The sequence below is a fragment of the Chelmon rostratus genome, chromosome 10, assembly GCF_017976325.1.
Source record: "Chelmon rostratus isolate fCheRos1 chromosome 10, fCheRos1.pri, whole genome shotgun sequence".
Taxonomy (NCBI): Eukaryota; Metazoa; Chordata; class Actinopteri; order Chaetodontiformes; family Chaetodontidae; genus Chelmon; species Chelmon rostratus.
The window spans coordinates 17,755,285-17,773,374 of NC_055667.1; the positions used below are offsets into that span (position 1 = coordinate 17,755,285).

The window sequence follows — 18,090 nt, forward strand, 5'->3', positions numbered from 1 at the left end:
TCTACTGGGAGTTATATCCTGGAGACATTCATCCAGGGAAGAGTGTGTGTGTGTGTGTGTGTGTAAATGTGTGTGTGAGCTGCCCAACAATCGCTCACTCACTGCTCTTTCTGCCCACGCTCTCTCCAGGTCTACGTAAATAGGAGAGCGTCCAGCGGGGAGGTGACACAGCAAGTTCCCACGGAGACGAAATGGCTGTTTTGACACAAACATCCCAGTGCACGGGGGGCACGCTGCACATCCCTCCTCCTTCTTGATTTCAGTATTTTAACCATGACATTTACTGGTGCGCTGCCCAGAAAAGCCAACACTTCTCCGTTAGGGTCCATTGTTGTCCAGGGAGGGATGAAGGGGGATTACAGTGCAACAAAGCCTCATACTGTGTGTTTAGGAAAGTATCAATCATTTGCTTTGTATTGAGGTCTCTGCTGGGGTCCCATTGCTATGACCTGCCCATAATGGTTCAATATTCCCCAGGAACACGACTGTATACATGTACAGCATATAAATACATTGTGTGTGTAATCAGGGACTGCCCAGCATTCCCAGTCTGTGGTACTGTGTCTTAGAGGACTCAGTGATTTAGCATGTTATTGCTGGTTTGGCTCAGATCTTGGCCAGAGGGCTGAATTACAGTGGAGCCTGTGGAATGAGCTATTGTGCGCTGCCTGTTTACTTTAGGCCAGGATCTGCGTGCATAAATACACAAGCAAAGCAGGAAGAGGCAGGGGAGTGGAGAGGTAGAGGGAGGGGAGGGAACAAAAGCACCAAACCTACAGGGGCGTCTATCCAAAATAGAAAATGTAAATAATAAAACGAGTGGGGGTGGGGGGGTCTGGATTGAGAGTTTGAAATGTGAACTAAAAGAACGTTAGCGTGTAAAAGGTGTTGGAGCGCAGGGAATGGCATGTGAGTCTTAACTTTTATCTGATTTCTGGAGTCTTATTATTGTGACTGACGACGGCCAAGTCAGTGTTTCTGAAGTGTCAGGTGTTTGTCAGAAGACGCGCTGAAAGCTTTGTTTTCACTTCAGCTCTTCTCCTTTAACTACAGACGCATCAGGGCTGCTGACAGGGATGATCATTACACACACACACACACACTCAAGCAAAGGTTACACAGCATATTTTTAACTTTGAGAAAAAACAATAGAAACTGATTTACTGTTCATGTTGCACACACAGCAGTGTTGAGCTGTATGGGTTTGGTCTTCAGTGTAGAAGTAGCGTGATTGTTCCTGAGTGAACCAGAACTTTGTCTCCTATCAGTAAAGCGGTTTAGATTCTCAGTGGTGATTGTGATTGTTTTCTAGCATGTTTTTTACAGGGTTTGTATTGTAATTATGTGTATAGCATATTAAGTAATGACAAAATAACAGAACTGATGTCTTCAACTCACCGTATACGAGCTGGTTAAACAGTAACTGAAAGCTTCTGCTGAGTAGGTTCGTACTCAGATTAATTTTATTCTGACCCAGCAATATAATGCGTCTCCATTTTAGGTCACAGTGCACACACGTGAGTCATATCTTCTATGCTGATTGGTAGCACTTTTTTGTTTGTTCATGTTAGATCCCTCAGAATCTAAGTCGGTTTTGAATCGGATCCTGTCGCCTTACTGTTTGTGTGAACCACTACTGCTCTCTGGTGTTCAGAGTGTTCATGTACAAGTTGCAAGGCCGCTGAGTGTTTGTTACAAGTGTGCTCATCCATAAATCTCTATGCTTTGTCTTAAAATGATTTCGTTGTGTCTGCAGGTAACAGTAAATCTTCAAATAGCGTGTTTTGCTGTGTAATTGTCATGTAGGATGAGTCTGCGCTTTGCCCTGGTTCTTTCAATGTTTCACTCGTTTTGTTTTTCTTCATCGTTTAGGATAAGACCTTACCCACTTCATCTGAATCCAGAACATTTTCAGTATGTTTGATGACAGTATTCTTGATGCTAAGTTTGAAACCGTCTTCTTATCTTATTCTGTAATCAAAAGAGTTGTGATGAAAGAAGCAGCTTTCTGTTCTTAGTCCAGTTTTGTCTGCTGTCAGCACCTAAAAATATCCTGCTGCATGTCAGATTCCCCGTGATATTAGATAGACAGCCCACAAGCTGCTATGAGTCTGAAAATCATCTGACCACTCCTGCTGGCTAATTTCAGAACGATGAGCCTGAACCATCGACGGATTTGATTGGCCGCCTCTCTATTGGCAAGATGCAATAATTTATATGTCATTATCGTCTTCAGAATTTAAGTTTACGCACTCTTGGTAGGTTAACTGGTGTGTGGGTTAGTTAAAACACAAAGCACCTCATCTTGTAACATAATCAGTATTAGTAGTGAACACTACTAAAATCGTTGTGAAAAACTAGTCTTCCTCTCAGTGCAATACAGCCTCTTCCTAAACCCCGGTAACTGGAGTTAGTTGAAACGGTGGTGTATGTATGTGCTAGTGTCCACTGAAAAATATTCCACCTGTTTGTAGATAATTGTTTTTCTTTGTATAGAAAGTGGAAAACATCTTTTTTTTTTTTTTTTGCATTTCCCTCTTCTATTTTGTGTCCTGTGTTGCCCCATCCCCACGTGACCTGATTGTGTACTCCTATTTATCCAGAACTGTGCTTTGTGTTCCTGTAAATAGGTGTTTGTTAATAAAAGAATGTGTTCTTTTAATGATCTTGTCGTATCTGCTCTTTCTGACGTGCACTCCCTACACATTAATAATGACCATACGCATATTGAACAGCTTAAAATGTTTATTAAAGAAAAATATCTCCAAAACTCTGACAAAACAAGCAACCAGCAACAATCTTTATTTTTGTTTTATCAGTGCAAGGGGGAAATGAGTACAGAGGGAAAACTCAAGGCCACTCATGCAACACCTGTATATCAGTGGCTTCTCACAACAGCCTCAGGACATGAAAGCACGAACGCTGCCTCTGATGACGGCTCTGCAGATGGGGCAGTGACGCAGGCTGGCGGCACAGTCGCCACACACCACCAGATGACCACAGGGGATGAAGACGATGGACACCAGTTTGTCCATGCACACCTTGCAGGTCCTCTCCTCCTGCAGCTGCCTTAGCAGCTCCTCTGGGCTGGGGTCCTTCACTGTTGGGAGGGAGCACAGACAGAAAGACAGATGAAAACTCACTATGTACCAGCCGACTGTTGTGTCTGAATCATGTGTCCGCAGCTCAACGGTGTAATTGATTTTGAAATGCAATAGTAGCACAAAAGTAGCTGTTTTCTGCAAACTATAAAGGTGTCGACCCCTGACCTTTCTCTCTGATGGGTGTTTGTGTCCTCACATTTCCGGCACCAGAGCCCTGTCTCATCTCTGACTCTGAGGGACACAAACATGAAAAAACACAGTCAGATTTAAGGAGCATTCATTTTAACATTGATATTAGAGTTACTATTCATTTTGCTCATACCCCCAAAATACAATAATTTGGTTTACAGTACAAAAGTATCATTAGCAAAATGTTCTTAAAGTATCAAAAGTAAAAGTACTTGATACATAAATGGCCCTTGACTGGCACATTAGAATATATAACATTATGGATTCATCTATGTGTGCGCAGGGTTGTCCAGTTGGGGGGTCAGGCCTCCTCTGGTGGGTCACAACATTAATCTGAGGGGTCGTGTGATGATTAATGAGGCAAGAAAGAAGAAGAAACAAAGTTCTGCTACAGAATTCTGCAGTAATTTTTTTTCACTAACCTTGCTTCTAGTGAAATATTTAATCATTTTACTTCTCCAGGCTCTTTTATGAAAAATCTGAGTGGTTTAGAGGGGAAATGAACTGCTAACCACTCACAGACACCTTTAATGTGACAAGTTTTTTCTTGTAAACGGGTTGGAAACCCCTGGTTTAATCTGTAACAACACGTTGTATTTTATATACAGGAAATGGAAATACTCAAAGCACACCTGAGTAACTTGTGAGTAACATTCCTGAGTAAAGTTACTTTCCACACTGGCCGTTACCTCTGCTCTGTGGCGCCCGGTCTCTGTCCTCCTGCTCTGCCTGCAGTACGTCAGTGACCAGGTCAGACACAGAAGTGTAGTGCTGGCCTGTCAAAAGGTACTTGGTCTGGACCAGACTCTCCACCAGGCTGGCTTCAAAGCCCATCTGCAGCACAGTCTGCACCACAGGAGAAAGCATGGCCGAGGAAGCTGCCAGACCTCCGACCACATCTGGGAGAGCAGAGGAGGGAAGAAGTGAGGAAGATGAGACCAGTGGCCCGCCACCGTCCACTAGGTGTTATATAAACTATAAGAAATCTATTTAGATGAGTAGGGAAATACATGACAAATTGTGCAGCTTACCTTCATCTGCCAATATATTAACATTTCAAACCAGAGACCTCTTCTGTATATCTGCTGACATGGATTATAATTGTGATTCCTTCATAGTATAAAGTAATTGCCCTCCCATGACTGCCCTGCAACCACAAGCAACAGTCATATGGGTTTCCATGGCACTCCCTAATTACTGCAGTCCTATAGCAAACATTAGCTCAAGTAATTGAGCATGGAGTTATTTCATTTTCAGCAGCCTCCTAAAGAAAAGTAATGGATCTGTCTGTTTGGCGTCTAACTGCAAGTTGTGCAGATGAAACGTATGTTTCCACCAAAGTGGTTCACGCAGGTTGATTCGGTCAACTGGTTGCAGCCTTTATTTTCTCCATTTGCACAACCACAATATTTGCTCCACCTTTGCCTCTTTTGTGTGAGCGAGCCAGAGTGGATGTCGACACTTTGATTCACTGCACTGCAGGATACACAAAGATATTGGCATTAAAGCAGTGCTGCTATCTTGTCATCCAGGTCCACTTAGTAGGAATAAAGTTTCATGATGTTCTTGGTACATTACCCATCATTCCCTGTCTCGCTTCAGGTTTGTATGACTTACCATTTCTGGATCCGATATCTCTGCTTGTGGAGGTCTGTGATCCACCCTAGAGAAACAGTCATATTTTGGATTTACGGTGAAAGTCATGGATGATATTAAATGCAGCGATGACGTCATTTGCGAGTGTGTGGTTATCACATGTGCCGTATGCCAAGCAGATTTTATTCTGAGCAGATAAGAGGGATAAAGGTTCTCACCACCGTCTCACCCAGATGGAAATGGGCATCCTGTATGTTGCTGACATACTCCTGCCCTCTCGACTGGATTAAAAACTCACATCTGAGAAATATAAATATGCTGTTTTATAATCTGCTAAGAGTGCAGAACACAAAACAAAACCTTGACACAGTATTTTTGTATTCAGGGGAAAAAGTGAATTTGCAGACGCAAAAATAAGCAAATGACGTATTCAGCTGATGTCTTTAAATCTGCCTTGTGACAAATCCTGCTGTTACCGTGGAAACCACTTGGCATGTTCCTGCCAGGGGTCGTCTCCTGGCTCCCAGTTCCTCAGCCCCCCATCACAGTAGAAGCATTTGACGTTGTCGCCGTGACCTGTCAGGATGTACAGGACTGCTGTGATAAGAGTGTGGTGACGGAGACTCTGTGACTCTGTACAGCTTTACAATCTGACACAGAACATCTCATTACACACACACACAAAAGGCTCGACGGGCCAAAATAAAAAAAAAAAAAACAAGGAATCCATCTCATGCACAAACTAAAACATGTAAGAATTACAATAAAGGTGAATCAAGCCTTCTCTGACTCAGTCTCAACAGAACTAACACTGTCAGCTCCACTAAAGCGTCACTCACTGTACGGTTACTTTATTTGATTGCAATATTTTGTACTGGTTTTCATGATATTGTGCCCACAGCGCATGTATTGCCTGAAGCTGTGGTGTCCTACTTCTTTAGCAGCCCCAGCTTTGTCCAGGTTGTTCTGTCCACAACATCATGACTCAGCAGGACAATTGTACCATGAACTCTCTCACAAAGAGAGGTCACTCCAGCAGTGACTGGGTCAGTGCTGAATATTTCACTGAAATATGCTCGTGGGTACTCAAATGTTGCTCATAAAATATTAAAGAAAGCAGATGATCGGGATATATGTGTTTTTTAAGGCTTTACAGTGAGCACCTGTGTAGAAAAATCCTGCCCTGGCAAGAACATCTGGCTGGACTGAGGCCTCCGTGGGCCAGTTGTGGAAAGTGGTGAGCCGGGAATCCTCCGCCTCCATCTCCGGGTAGACCGCTTGTCCAGCTGTCCCCTGGTCATCCATAGTCATCCTCTGGAGCTGACTCAACAGCTGGCCATCCACAGAGTCGGAGGATCCAACTTGGAGAGGTATATTTCCCACAGCTCGACCCAGTATGAAGCTGCAAGTAGGGAAATGCCTCTTGTGCTCTGCGGCCGGGCTGTCCCCGTGCACCCAGCATCTTAAAATCCCTCCACAGCAGAAACACTGGACTTTATCCCCAGGGCCTAGAAAGAAAAAGCCCGCCTTGGCCAGGTCTCCAGATGTGACAGGCGCATCTGCTGGCCAGTTCTGAAAAGTTCGAATCCTCTCCCCTTCTCTGCGCATCTGAGGCTCCTCGAGGATGTGTAGCATAGCACTGCTGTCATCCGTCATTCTGTGGCATGTAGGTTTTCCTTTCTCTTCTTGTCCTGTGCCAGTCATCCCTTTTGCGGTCCATAGTGGAGCGCGCACTGAAGGTGAGTGCAGCACACCAGCTGAAATAATATGATCAGCTGCGGGGGCCTGCACAGTGGCCTACAGGAGACTGCTTTCCAGAAGAGCCACCAAATGCCAGAACGTATGCTCATTGATCCTTGAATGAATGAAAGCCTGAACATGCCATGTTGCTCCGCCTCTTCAGAAAGAGGCTAACCATGGAAAGTATTTGAGAAGCATGCTATGGCCAAACAACTAATCTGACTATGGAAGATATTATAGAGTTATTAAAAACACCCTCAAGCACAAGAAAGTCATTTTAAAGCTTGTAGCTGAATAGGTTCATTATGCTGTATGTGCCAAAAGCTTTTTGATGGCTTAAATCATATCAGTTCTGTCTATAATGAGTAGAATACTCAAGAAGTGTTGACCAAATATTTTTGCAATTCAGTGTTGTGAGTAAAACAAAAATCCTTGTGAAAATGAATAGCTATAAACAGATGGATAAAGGTTTGAACTTTGGCAGAATTTAGGGGGTGGATCATTGCTGCCTCCTAGTGGTGAAAGGGCGTAATAACTACTGTAATTTATTGCAGGCCATAAGCAGTCCATGTCCAGTTGCTTGTTCTGCTGAAATTACCATCATGTCAGTTATCCTGCAGATACAAGCTTCAACCTGCTATGTACCACATGCACGGCACTGAGAAACATTTCTGTGCATGATTTTCGACCTCAGTTTGGTAACTTGATCTGTATGCAGGGTGGATTGTAACCACAGGGATTTGACCTAACTGACTTGCACATCAAACTTTGCAATGTTTAAGTTCAATGTGAACTCACATCACAAAGTGTCGTCTTGTTCAAGTCTCAAATGAGCACTTCGCTGAAGTGGAGCCGTATCAGAGGGACCCTGCAGAAAAACCGCACAACACAGTCTGCTGATCGCCCCCGTGGCGTTGTTTACACCCACAGAGACAGCGGAAAATAGCGCCAATGTCCGCGAAAGGCGGAGTAGAGTACGCTTCATTTAAGTAGCGGTGTGAATGAGTTGGTTTCATTCGCTCTCTTTGCAATAATGTAAATCACATACATTATCCAAACTCACTTTGTTAAATAAAGAGGATGCTCTAAACTTTTGCCACCCCGCGGGCAACGACGTGAACTGCAGCGACGGCTCAAAGCCCGGATGGAGCAGCCATTGGGGAAGTGTACAGGGCTTTAACGTAGCTGAGGAGGGCTCTCTCTCTCTCTCTCTCTGGAATAATAAAGACAAAGTAAAAGGCGGCCGAGGATAGAAATATTCAAGATCCGAAAGATCCACTCGGCGACACATAACGTTAACTTGAAAACCTGTACCAGGACTTGACTCTTTTCGGGCACAGTAGCCGAGGCGACACACTTGAACTGTGGAAGTTGGGATACGTGCACACAGCGGAAAATATACAGCTGAGCCTGCGCTACAACTACTAGCCAGTAGCCACACGCTAAGCGGCACAACTAGCCACATAGCTAACTGTAACTGAGCTGTGAACTTGCTTTCAAATCACGGGGCTTGAAATCCAGTCACAAGCCCAGGCTCTGTGAAAATCCAGGGACTTGCTTAATGAATTATGTCTGCCACAAGCATTGACCCTCAGGTAGGAAGGCCGATGTACCTCGCCTGTAAAGAGCTTGCAAGCTGGCTACCTGCTAACGTTAACGATTTACTGGGCTACGGCTATTCCTCGGAAGTGCTAGCTAGCCACTAACGTTGGCCGGTGCATGTAGCTAGCAAGTTAACTTAGCTACATTCCGTTAAACGGCTAAATGTTTTTAATGTACATTTAGGAAAGATGACATGTATACGATTGCATGCAAACCGTTGTTAAATGCATCTTGAACTGAGACCATATGTTTCTGCCACCAATGTAGCAGATAAAACTCCCCACCTATGGATTGAAAACGTAAAACCTAAAGCTAACGTTTAAAGAAAATTGAGGTTTAAGCTAACGTGACTCATTCAGTGAATCTCAACTTTTTTTTCATTTAAGGTGTCACAAATATCGTCACGATGTTTAGAATGGTCTAAATATATTCAGCCTTTTAAGGCAAACTGAAGTTACAGGCTGCATAAACGCTATTGGCGTTTAAAAAGCCATTTTAAGAGGGCTACATTTAGCTAGCGAAGTTGTGCGTGAAATATTGCTAACGTTAGCCGGTAGATTAACGAAGTCAAGTTACACACCAATGTGTGTAATACCAAAGAAAAAATCTTTACTTTTGTAGCCAACTGTAAGTCTACAGCTTTCACGAGTAACGTGAGGTGGATGTTTTGCATTGCCTCTCTTCAGGAAGTAGTCTGAAGGTTCAGCTTCAGAGCGATAGATTGGTAAAATTAGAGGCTGTACTCAGTCCCAACCTAATGTGTGAAATCTCAGATCAAGTGAAAATAACAATGTGGTCTCCTTTTTCTTCTTTTCATGATCCAAAATGGATGCAGAGATCAAAGGGACAAGCATCTAAAGGTGAGTTGTATCATCACAGAGGACTGAATCAAGACTGTTTGTTTGGATATGTGTTTAATCCGGGCCTACATTTTCAGACTAAATCAACATAACACAGACCATCCTTCAACGGAGTCTTAATCTGTCTCTGATCTCAACTACTGTCAGGCTACATTATATTTTGGGAAAATGCTTTGCAAACCATGAACAACAGGTACAAATGAAATCCTTTTTAAATTAAATCCACAGTTTTGAGCAGCACAAGAAGTCAATTTGCCATTGTCTGTACACTTAGTAACCATAACTGGAGGAAAATAACTTTTCCTTAAATAATGTGGCTGACTCTATTGTGAACATGTTCATCTGAAGTTAAATATGACACAAACAGTATCAGGGTATGGGGTTTAGTGATTGAGTCGGGGCACCAGTGGTATAAATCTATACAGTGTTGCATACTTGCATATACACTGGAGTACAGCATCAACCATGCCATTAAAAGGGCAGTAGGCTCATGGGGCCAATTACTTTATTTCGTAGTTTACTGAGTGTATCCATGATGAGAAGATGTCCAAGACCATGATGCTTATGCTAACTCTTACCTGCACAAAATGATGTTCCAATCACATTTGGATAAATGCATCAGTTCTGCCTAAATCCATAAATTGTCATGACGATAGCATTCATTGTTGATAGTTCCTCGCTAACGTTGTTGACAACAATGTTGTTATGGTCTCGTAATTGTATTTTTATGACATTCTAGTCATCTTTGATTTACTGCAGCTGGTGGACGAGGTGGAGTGACAAGCAGGCCTTGACTCACTCTTTACCTGCAGGTCTGGCTGGCAGCAGGCCACAGGCTGATTCACCTCCAGGATAGGCTTGTCTCATGGGCCACAGGGCTGTCTGACATGGCTCACTGATTTCCTCTTCTTTTTTATTTTATTTTTGGAGAGCACATGCCCATGCAAGAGGCACAGACAGATTTGGGTACTAAACTTGTGTGCTGACCCTTTGATTGATGTGTAAATCTTGATTCGCCACCAACATAATGATGAAACTAAACCATGGCAACCATTTTTTTCCCCCATGAACTACTGTAGCTAAAATATTGTAATGGCAATGTGTCATTATAGTTTTGTTCTTAAATATGTTGTGTGCTGAACAGACCAAATGAAATATGCAGTATTATTTTGGCAATATAAGCCCAGGTCACACCATTTTAAACTCAACACATCTTGATAGCTGTCTCTTCAAAAAAAAAAAAAAAAAAAAAAAAAAAAAGACTCTGTCACCCCTACATGTATGTTTAAATGTACATTTTTGTCATTTTGTTTTGTTGCAGTGCAAAATGGTTCACTACATCAGAAGGAAACTGTCCATGACAATGACTTTGAGCCATACCTCACTGGTCAATCAACTCAGGTAAAGTCAAATATCTCTATACTGCAAAGCAGATACTAAAAATATATAAATATAGCATAGAAATAAGCCATGTGATCTAGTCTTTATTGATTAAGACTATCACATTGCTCAGATCAATTTCTTTTTCAAATTTTTGTGACGGTGATTTTGTTCCTTTTTCAGTGTATGTCACAAAATGGCATATGTGGCACAATAACAAAATAATGTTTTAATAAAATTTTGTTTTGTCCAACAGCTATTTGTGAAAACATAACATGGTATGATTGATTCTGCAGAAGTATTCTGAAAACAAATTTAGTATTATAAATTATGTAAATTATGTTAATGCACAATCCTAAAATGGATGCAAATTAAGTTCGTAATCTTGTTAAGTGAAACTAGGAAACCATTTAAAATAATTATTGCACATAGAACATATCTAGATTTTATTAATTAAATCAAACAAGTCATTTGCTAATGTTGTAATTCTGCTGACCTTCATTCATCCAGAACAACAGCTACCAGTCTATCACCGACCCCTACCTTTCCAGCTACTACGCCCCCTCCATTGGATTTCCGTATCCCCTCAGCGAAGCTCCTTGGTCCACAGGTGGGGACCCCCCTATTCCATACCTGACCCCCTATGGACCCTTGAGTAATGGAGACCATCACTTCATGCCAGACACAGTGTTTGGCCAGCCGGGGGGTCTGGGAAGCAGCATCTACCCCCACAGGTTTAACTTTTTCCCTGAAAACCCTGCCTTCTCTGCTTGGGGCACAAGTGGCTCCCAGGGCCAGCAGACTCAAAGTTCAGCCTATGGTGGCAGCTACAGCTATCCTCCCAGCTCCCTGGGGGGCACCCTGGTGCCTGATGGTCAGACTGGCTTTCACAGTGACACCCTCAACAAAGCCCCCGGTATGAACAGCCTGGAGCAGGGTATGGTTGGCTTGAAGATTGGAGGGGATGTCACTGGCCAGGGTTCAGGAGTCAAGGCTGTGGGATCCGTGATTGGTGGACCTGCGGTGGCAGCCGCAGGCAACGGAGCCACACCTATTGGAATGCCTCCACCCAAACCCACCTCCTGGGCTGCCATTGCCAGTAAGCCCGCCAAACCGCAGCAGCTGAAAGCTAAGGTGAAACCAGGGATGCCCAATCCAGGGGGAGCTCTTCCCCCACCACCCATCAAACACAACATGAACATTGGGACCTGGGACAAGGGCCCAGTGACTAAAGTAGCCACAGCTCCTCTGCAGCAACAGCAGCAGCCTCTTGGCCTCCCTCATGGATTGCCACCTCAAGGCCCCATGCAGCAAGGACCCATGCAGCCCCCCCCTCCTCAGTCTTTGGTGCAGCCCCAGATGCAGCCTATGGCCTTACAGCCCCAGCCCCCCCATCACCAGCACCATCAGCCACCACCTCAGCCCTACCAAAACCACACCCAGCCCCCACAACCCCAGACCCGCTGGGTTGCCCCACGCAACCGCAACCAAGGCTATGGGCAGGGTGGCCCTGGCCAAGACGGTAGTGGTATGATGGGTATGGTTGGTAGTGGGAACAGTGGACCCCAAACTTCTGCCAGCCAGGGACCTGGTGCAGAGTCCCACCCAGTGCTGGATAAGCTGCGTGCCTCCCATAGCTACAATCCCAAGGACTTTGAATGGAACCTGAAGAATGGTCGTGTTTTCATCATTAAGAGCTACTCTGAGGACGATATCCATCGCTCCATCAAGTACTCCATCTGGTGCAGCACAGAACACGGCAACAAGCGTCTGGACTCGGCTTTCCGGGCCATGAATGGCAAAGGCCCTGTGTATCTGCTGTTCAGTGTCAATGGCAGTGGTCATTTCTGCGGTGTGGCAGAGATGCGTTCACCAGTGGACTATGGCACCAGTGCTGGTGTTTGGGCACAGGACAAGTGGAAGGGCAAGTTTGACGTGGACTGGTTGTTTGTTAAGGACGTGCCTAATAGCCAGCTGCGCCACATCCGCCTGGAGAACAACGACAACAAGCCAGTGACCAACTCCCGCGACACCCAGGAGGTTCCTCTGGAGAAGGCCAAACAGGTGCTCAAGATCATCGCCACCTACAAACACACCACCTCCATCTTTGATGACTTCTCCCATTATGAGAAGAGGCAGGAAGAAGAGGAGGAGGTGCGCAAGGTAAGTGCAGTCATCTTATTGCATTCCCTTAAATGCAGCAAAGATATGTGTTTGGCACCTTTGTTTTGAATAAAGTTTATACTTGATCATTTTTTTTGCTCAGTTTGTGTCTAGGAGACTAATTCTTGTTTCTTTTTCTCTGTTTCCTCTTACTTGCCCCTTTTGGCAGACTTTTGAACCTCCTCAGATACAGAACCGCTCTCGGTTGGATCAGGTAAAAAACTGTCATATTTTCTTGTTGGTGTCATTAGCTGTGTTTCCATGAACATATTTTTTTGTGCATTTTGAGATATCTCGTTAGAATAGGTTGATGAAAGCGGCAAAATTCTAAAATACTTAGTTTCGCAAAAAAGTTTTTATACTTGCTTTTTCCAAAAAGAGTTCATGCTCCGTTTTTTGAATAAGCTCTGACTTAACTGACATTGAACTCACATTACTGATGAGCTGTTTCCGCTCCACACAGATGTGGTTTAACCTTCTTCACATTAATACATGAACCAAACAGAAATGTCATATTTCCATCGTGTTTTCTACATTTTCTCATCATTTGAGGGCTCTTTCAGTTACGTCATCTTGTTGCACCCGCTTCTTCTGCAATGGTATAATGATTTTACGACTGGAGAATTGGTGCCACCTACTGCTTATCCCAATGAGCTGAGTCCTAATAATTGCGTAATGGTAGTGGAAGGAAACAAGCATTCATTCGCATTTTCTTCTGCTGATTTTCTCAAAATTTTGTCACAATTTGCGACACATTTTCATGGAAACCCAGCTATCGACTGTCCCCCAACCAGTGAGGGCTTTGTCTGCCAGCTGTTGGTGATTGCTCCTGATTGTGTTCTTCACACAGAGAATATGATATTTTAGATGATCTAATATTTGATCACCACTGTAAGTCCCCTGTTCATCAAAGTGTCCTGTACTTTGCAATGCTGTTATGTAATGTTTATGTCTAATTTTATTTTTTTGTTCTTTTCCAAACAGGAGCGCCAAAACAGGAATAAACAATAGAAGACATTTATCCTTGGCTTGATCAACAGTTACACTAGGACTTTTGATTTAAGAGACAGAAGAATATGAAAATGCAACCAAGCCCTTCATTTTTTTTTTTTTCTATTTAATCCTGGTGAATCTCTGCCATTGTCGAGACTTGTGCTTTTTTCGCCCCATGTACCACCCACTTCTTGTGCAGGGATAACAAGCTGATTTAATGTATTACCTAGCCACCACCACCACAGTCTTTAGTTCAGGTTTTTTAGATGTTTTTCTTCCCGCTCCATCTTGTACTCTTCTCTCACCAGACTGGTTTTCTCTGTCCTGCCCCCACCCCCTCCTCTTTCCAATTGAATCAGGGTTTGACTGCACCATGGAGAAAAAAATCTGCCACTTTATATTTCAGTACAATCAGGAACGGATGTGTCCTGCCCCTGTTTGTCCATTTGGGGGCAACATTGCCATGCTTCAGAGGTTTAACTGTGCCAACAGGGTTGGAGGATCCCAAAGGCAATGTAGGACTTGGAGCTGTGCGATAATAAAACTTCAATGGTTTATCTATTTTTCATTCAGATCGACAAAATCTCTATTTTTTGGCTTACTACTGACAATTTTCATTTCAGAAACCTGTTTTCTGGAGCCTTAATGTTTTTTTTTTTCTAATTATTGGTGACTTCTCAAAAGAACTGCTCAAACAGTGACACTGCTGGAGAAATCAGGGATAGTGTGAAGTCACACGGGACTCGAGACATTTCTGAGGAGGAATTGCAAAGGCCTCTGGGAAAGAAATAACGGATGTGTCCTCCACAACCAGAACTCTCACCATTTAAGTCAAAAATTGTACTATTGACATCCTTCACACCCCTCTGCTTTGCTTTCTTTTGATGTTTGTCTTGAAGGGGTCTTTTGTATGTTTCATCAGGAGATTCTGCTTGTGTACGCAACCCAGTCTGAGAGAATTGCCGCATCCACCATTTTAAATTGTTTTATAATCAGAATTATGTAATGATGTAACTACTACATTGGAAGAATTGTTGCTTGTGCATTTTTTTTTTGTTTCACAAAATGGGGGGAGGGTTCACGTATTTGTCCATTCACCATCATTCTGTCTTAATCCTCTGTTTTTTTTTTTTCTTTTCCTTGAATTTGGTTTTGCTAAGTCTATCATGTTGGTCGTAATGCTAAGCTTTAACGTAGGAGCCTATATATTCATGGAGAAAGCCTAAAATGTATAACCTAAAAATTAATGTAACTGATTTACTATCGAGTAAGAAAAAAAATAAGAATGAAATGTGGTTTCTGTGTGTTTTTTGGTTGTTGCAAAAACATTTTGTTCTAGGCTGAAACCATTGATTATGATACAGTAAAGTACTTTCAGGTATGTTAATGGAAAATGATTGGATATTAAAAAAAAAAGTCACTAATATATGTGTGTGGCCATGCATGGCAAGCTACAATATAGGAAGTCTGCTAGATAAAGCTATTATCCATCCTGCAGCTTGTCTGTGAGGTGAGAGTGGTGATGTTCAGTAAACGGTCCTTCAAAGGACGCTGTCCCCCCCTGTTTCACCTGTCAGCCATTTCAGGGCATTCAAAGCCAGAATGCGGTTTATTTGTTAGTCAGCGTTTGAGATCAGCTGGTTCTCTCTCTCCCCTCTTGGTTAGTTTGGAACTGTCACTTCAGTATTTTGCGGATTGTGAGGTTACCATGATGCAGAGAGTAATGCTGCTAACGGTGTTTCTTTCATGTAGAGGGGCCTTTTCTCTCGTTTTGACATTTTTGTGTATTTGTGTAAGAGGTGAAAATGTGATGTTGCTTCAAATATTCACATCCCAGTTCACCAACTGCCTGTTTGGAGTATTTGTACTGGAACAGACGATATTGACAGTTGCACCTGTTCAGGTAATGTGGCCTGAACTTATTCACATGAAGCTGTTTGGTCTTTTCAGATTCTGTTAGACGGTGTGTCTGCTCTCTGATCTATTTGATTCACAACTTAACCCCGTTATATCGTTGAGATGGCAGAGGTGCTGCACACTGCTGAGGTCACTCGAGTGCGAGTGTGAACCGTATGCTTCACAGCTGTATTTCCAGATGTTTGAAGCTGCATTGTATTTTTTACCTGGCCAGTGTAATCCCTTGTACTGACCTCTAACAAGATCCTTTCTTCTCCATCTCTTCTTCTTCTTTCTTTCTTTTTTTTGACCTGCACTAATCAATAGCACGGTTGATCCAAGCAATACGGTGAACGCCCTTCACATGTTTGCCTTCACCAACACCGCTCTCTCCAACCAGCGTATAGAGTCAGGGGGAGGTGTGAAGCTAAAGGATGCCACCGAAGACTTGAGCCGCAGCCACAGCCGTCTTTGCCTCAGGAAGCACGAACTGGTTGTGATTTTAGTCCGAGGCGTACATGCACGTTAGCGATAACTGTCAGACGATGTTTGTTGCAAGAGGGGGATGTCAGGTTAGCCATGAAATTATATGTATTGACACTACAAAAGGATTAATGACATGAAAATATTAAATAAACATTGATTATCTTCTAGACCACAGTTGTAGTGGGCATAACTTGTTCAAAAGATCTATCTTGGTTTTTCTTTATAGAAGAAATCAAGCCTTAATAAACTGTCCATTCAGAAATTACTCTGTCTTGATCTCGTGAATTCTCTGTTAGTGAGTAAACAGCTGTCTCTGGTGACCTTATACAAAGAGGAAGGTCTGTAGGGCAGCTCCAGCGCTTAAATGTCACTGAAAGGGTTTCTCAGCTGGAATTGTGTCTTTCTGTTGTCTTTTTTTTATTATTGTGCTACTACAGTTGACCACAATGTACCTCTAAGTACTGATATTAAAGCAGACCTCTGTTTTCAGAGGCTCAAGTACAACAGAATTTGAAAGAGCGCACTAATGGAAGTGCTACTGCCTGACAGAAAACGGCATATTTATCATATACAAGTGCCCAGTATTGGACGGTTTAGTGGCTAATTTAACTTTTAATCATTTGAATCCATGTACATGTTTGCCAAAACTAATATTTGATCATCCAGGTCTTTAGCCTGTACACATTCTGTGTTAGGCACTGAAAACGTGTAATAATTTTGGTTCTCAGCACAGATTTTCTTCTCTTTCCCTGACAGGAGCTCTCCGTGGTGCTGATTTCCTGATTTGGAGGAACTGAAGTGAGGAACGCTATCTGGGATAAAAAAAACACAAGTAATCTTATATGAAATGGTCATTTTCTTACATTAACAATATATGACTGTGTAATGAAATACCATTTTATTCCAAACAATGATTTATGTGCTTCCGGAACAGACAGAGATGACTTTGTCGTATCTTGGGCAAATCATCAGCCCCAGTCATTCCATTTGAAAAATAATTCATATCCGATGTCGGTCTGCAAATGCTGCGTGCATGGTGCAAAGTTGGCGTGACTGCCGTGTACAGTTCCCCGTAAAATGATCACAAGAACAAGCAGAAAAGTCAGTGCAGCTCAGGCTTTATTTGTCGTCACATCATTACAAAGCATGCATCTGTACTGAGACAAAAAAAGAAAGTCACATTCAGGCTGTCTGCTCTATATAAACACCCCACAATGAGTTATTTGCAATTGGCTCTTGGTGATTTAACATATCTTTAGATTGCTTATATTTATGTATTGGTTATTTATATCATATATATACCTGAATGTTCAGATTAGATGAAAGTTGCCTGTATTGAACCTGTCATATCTGAAAGAAAGAAAATGCAGCTTTTGCCATATTCTGCTATTTGTGGTTAACATTTTTATTTTATTTTTATTCAAAACTATATGTTGAGGTTGTAATTAAAAGCTGAAGCTGAGCTGAATTTAAAAGCAATGCATTACACCACACACCATACTGGCATGTTGAAATGTAGCTGCTCTAAAGAGTAATTATTTATTAACTTTTAGTTGATTTAATTAATCTAGTGGAGCATTCAGTCCTGCGGCCTTCGCTGGGTTACAGCTCCAACCATGCGTTGTCAGGAGGACGCCTGTAGGTGGCATTGATTCGCTTACGTTTCTATATGTTGCCTCCATCCTACTGAAACACTGCAGCCGTCGTCAGCTCGCATCCCTTCAAGGCTGTTGCGCCTCTGCTGTAGGCCTGAGGTTTGAGCCGCACAGCGAAGGTGCGGTGGACTGGAGCCGCTGGCCTACTTTTGCTTCTGACACTATTTATTATTATAGACCGATTTCAGGCTGGGGCTGTATCTCACAGAGCTTCCGTGCGGAGCCTCTGGAACATTTTGTGAAATATATATATAACTGTCACAATAAGGCTGTAACAGACAGACCGCCGCACAGGCTGACACAGAGAAGGATTTAGCGTTAATGCACTAACAGCGGTGGAGTCTTCCATTATCAGACACCGTTTGGCTGTTTAATTTGTAGGCAGGCTTTGCGGCCGCTGCATCAGAGGCATATTGGCCTGTTCTA

At 42.9% G+C, this 18,090-nt stretch overlaps 3 protein-coding genes across 3 annotated transcripts in view; 2 read left to right on the forward strand and 1 right to left on the reverse strand.

Annotated features, from left to right (window-relative positions):
* Positions 1-2,656, forward strand: part of nkain4 (sodium/potassium transporting ATPase interacting 4) — a 45,508-nt gene extending 42,852 nt beyond the window's left edge. The window contains exon 7 of the mRNA XM_041945902.1: positions 130-2,656. Coding sequence (XP_041801836.1) covers positions 130-139 — 10 coding nt within the window. The 3' untranslated portion in view covers positions 140-2,656. The remainder of the gene's footprint in view (positions 1-129) is intronic.
* A 244-nt stretch (positions 2,657-2,900) lies between these two features.
* On the reverse strand, positions 2,901-7,920 carry birc7 (baculoviral IAP repeat containing 7). Its single transcript, XM_041946290.1, has 8 exons — positions 7,689-7,920; positions 6,053-6,646; positions 5,366-5,465; positions 5,108-5,189; positions 4,911-4,956; positions 3,983-4,192; positions 3,270-3,335; positions 2,901-3,100 (listed from the first exon to the last, which is right to left on the reverse strand). Exons 1-8 carry the CDS (start codon positions 7,918-7,920, stop codon positions 2,901-2,903), a joined length of 1,530 nt encoding a protein of 509 aa, XP_041802224.1.
* On the forward strand, positions 7,784-16,261 carry LOC121613039 (YTH domain-containing family protein 1-like). The gene is made up of 6 exons (XM_041946289.1): positions 7,784-8,224; positions 9,067-9,091; positions 10,413-10,492; positions 10,982-12,634; positions 12,804-12,848; positions 13,619-16,261. The coding sequence occupies exons 1-6, from the start codon at positions 8,198-8,200 to the stop codon at positions 13,643-13,645; spliced, it is 1,857 nt and encodes a 618-aa protein (XP_041802223.1). The 5' UTR covers positions 7,784-8,197; the 3' UTR covers positions 13,646-16,261.
* Positions 16,262-18,090: the final 1,829 nt, after the last annotated feature.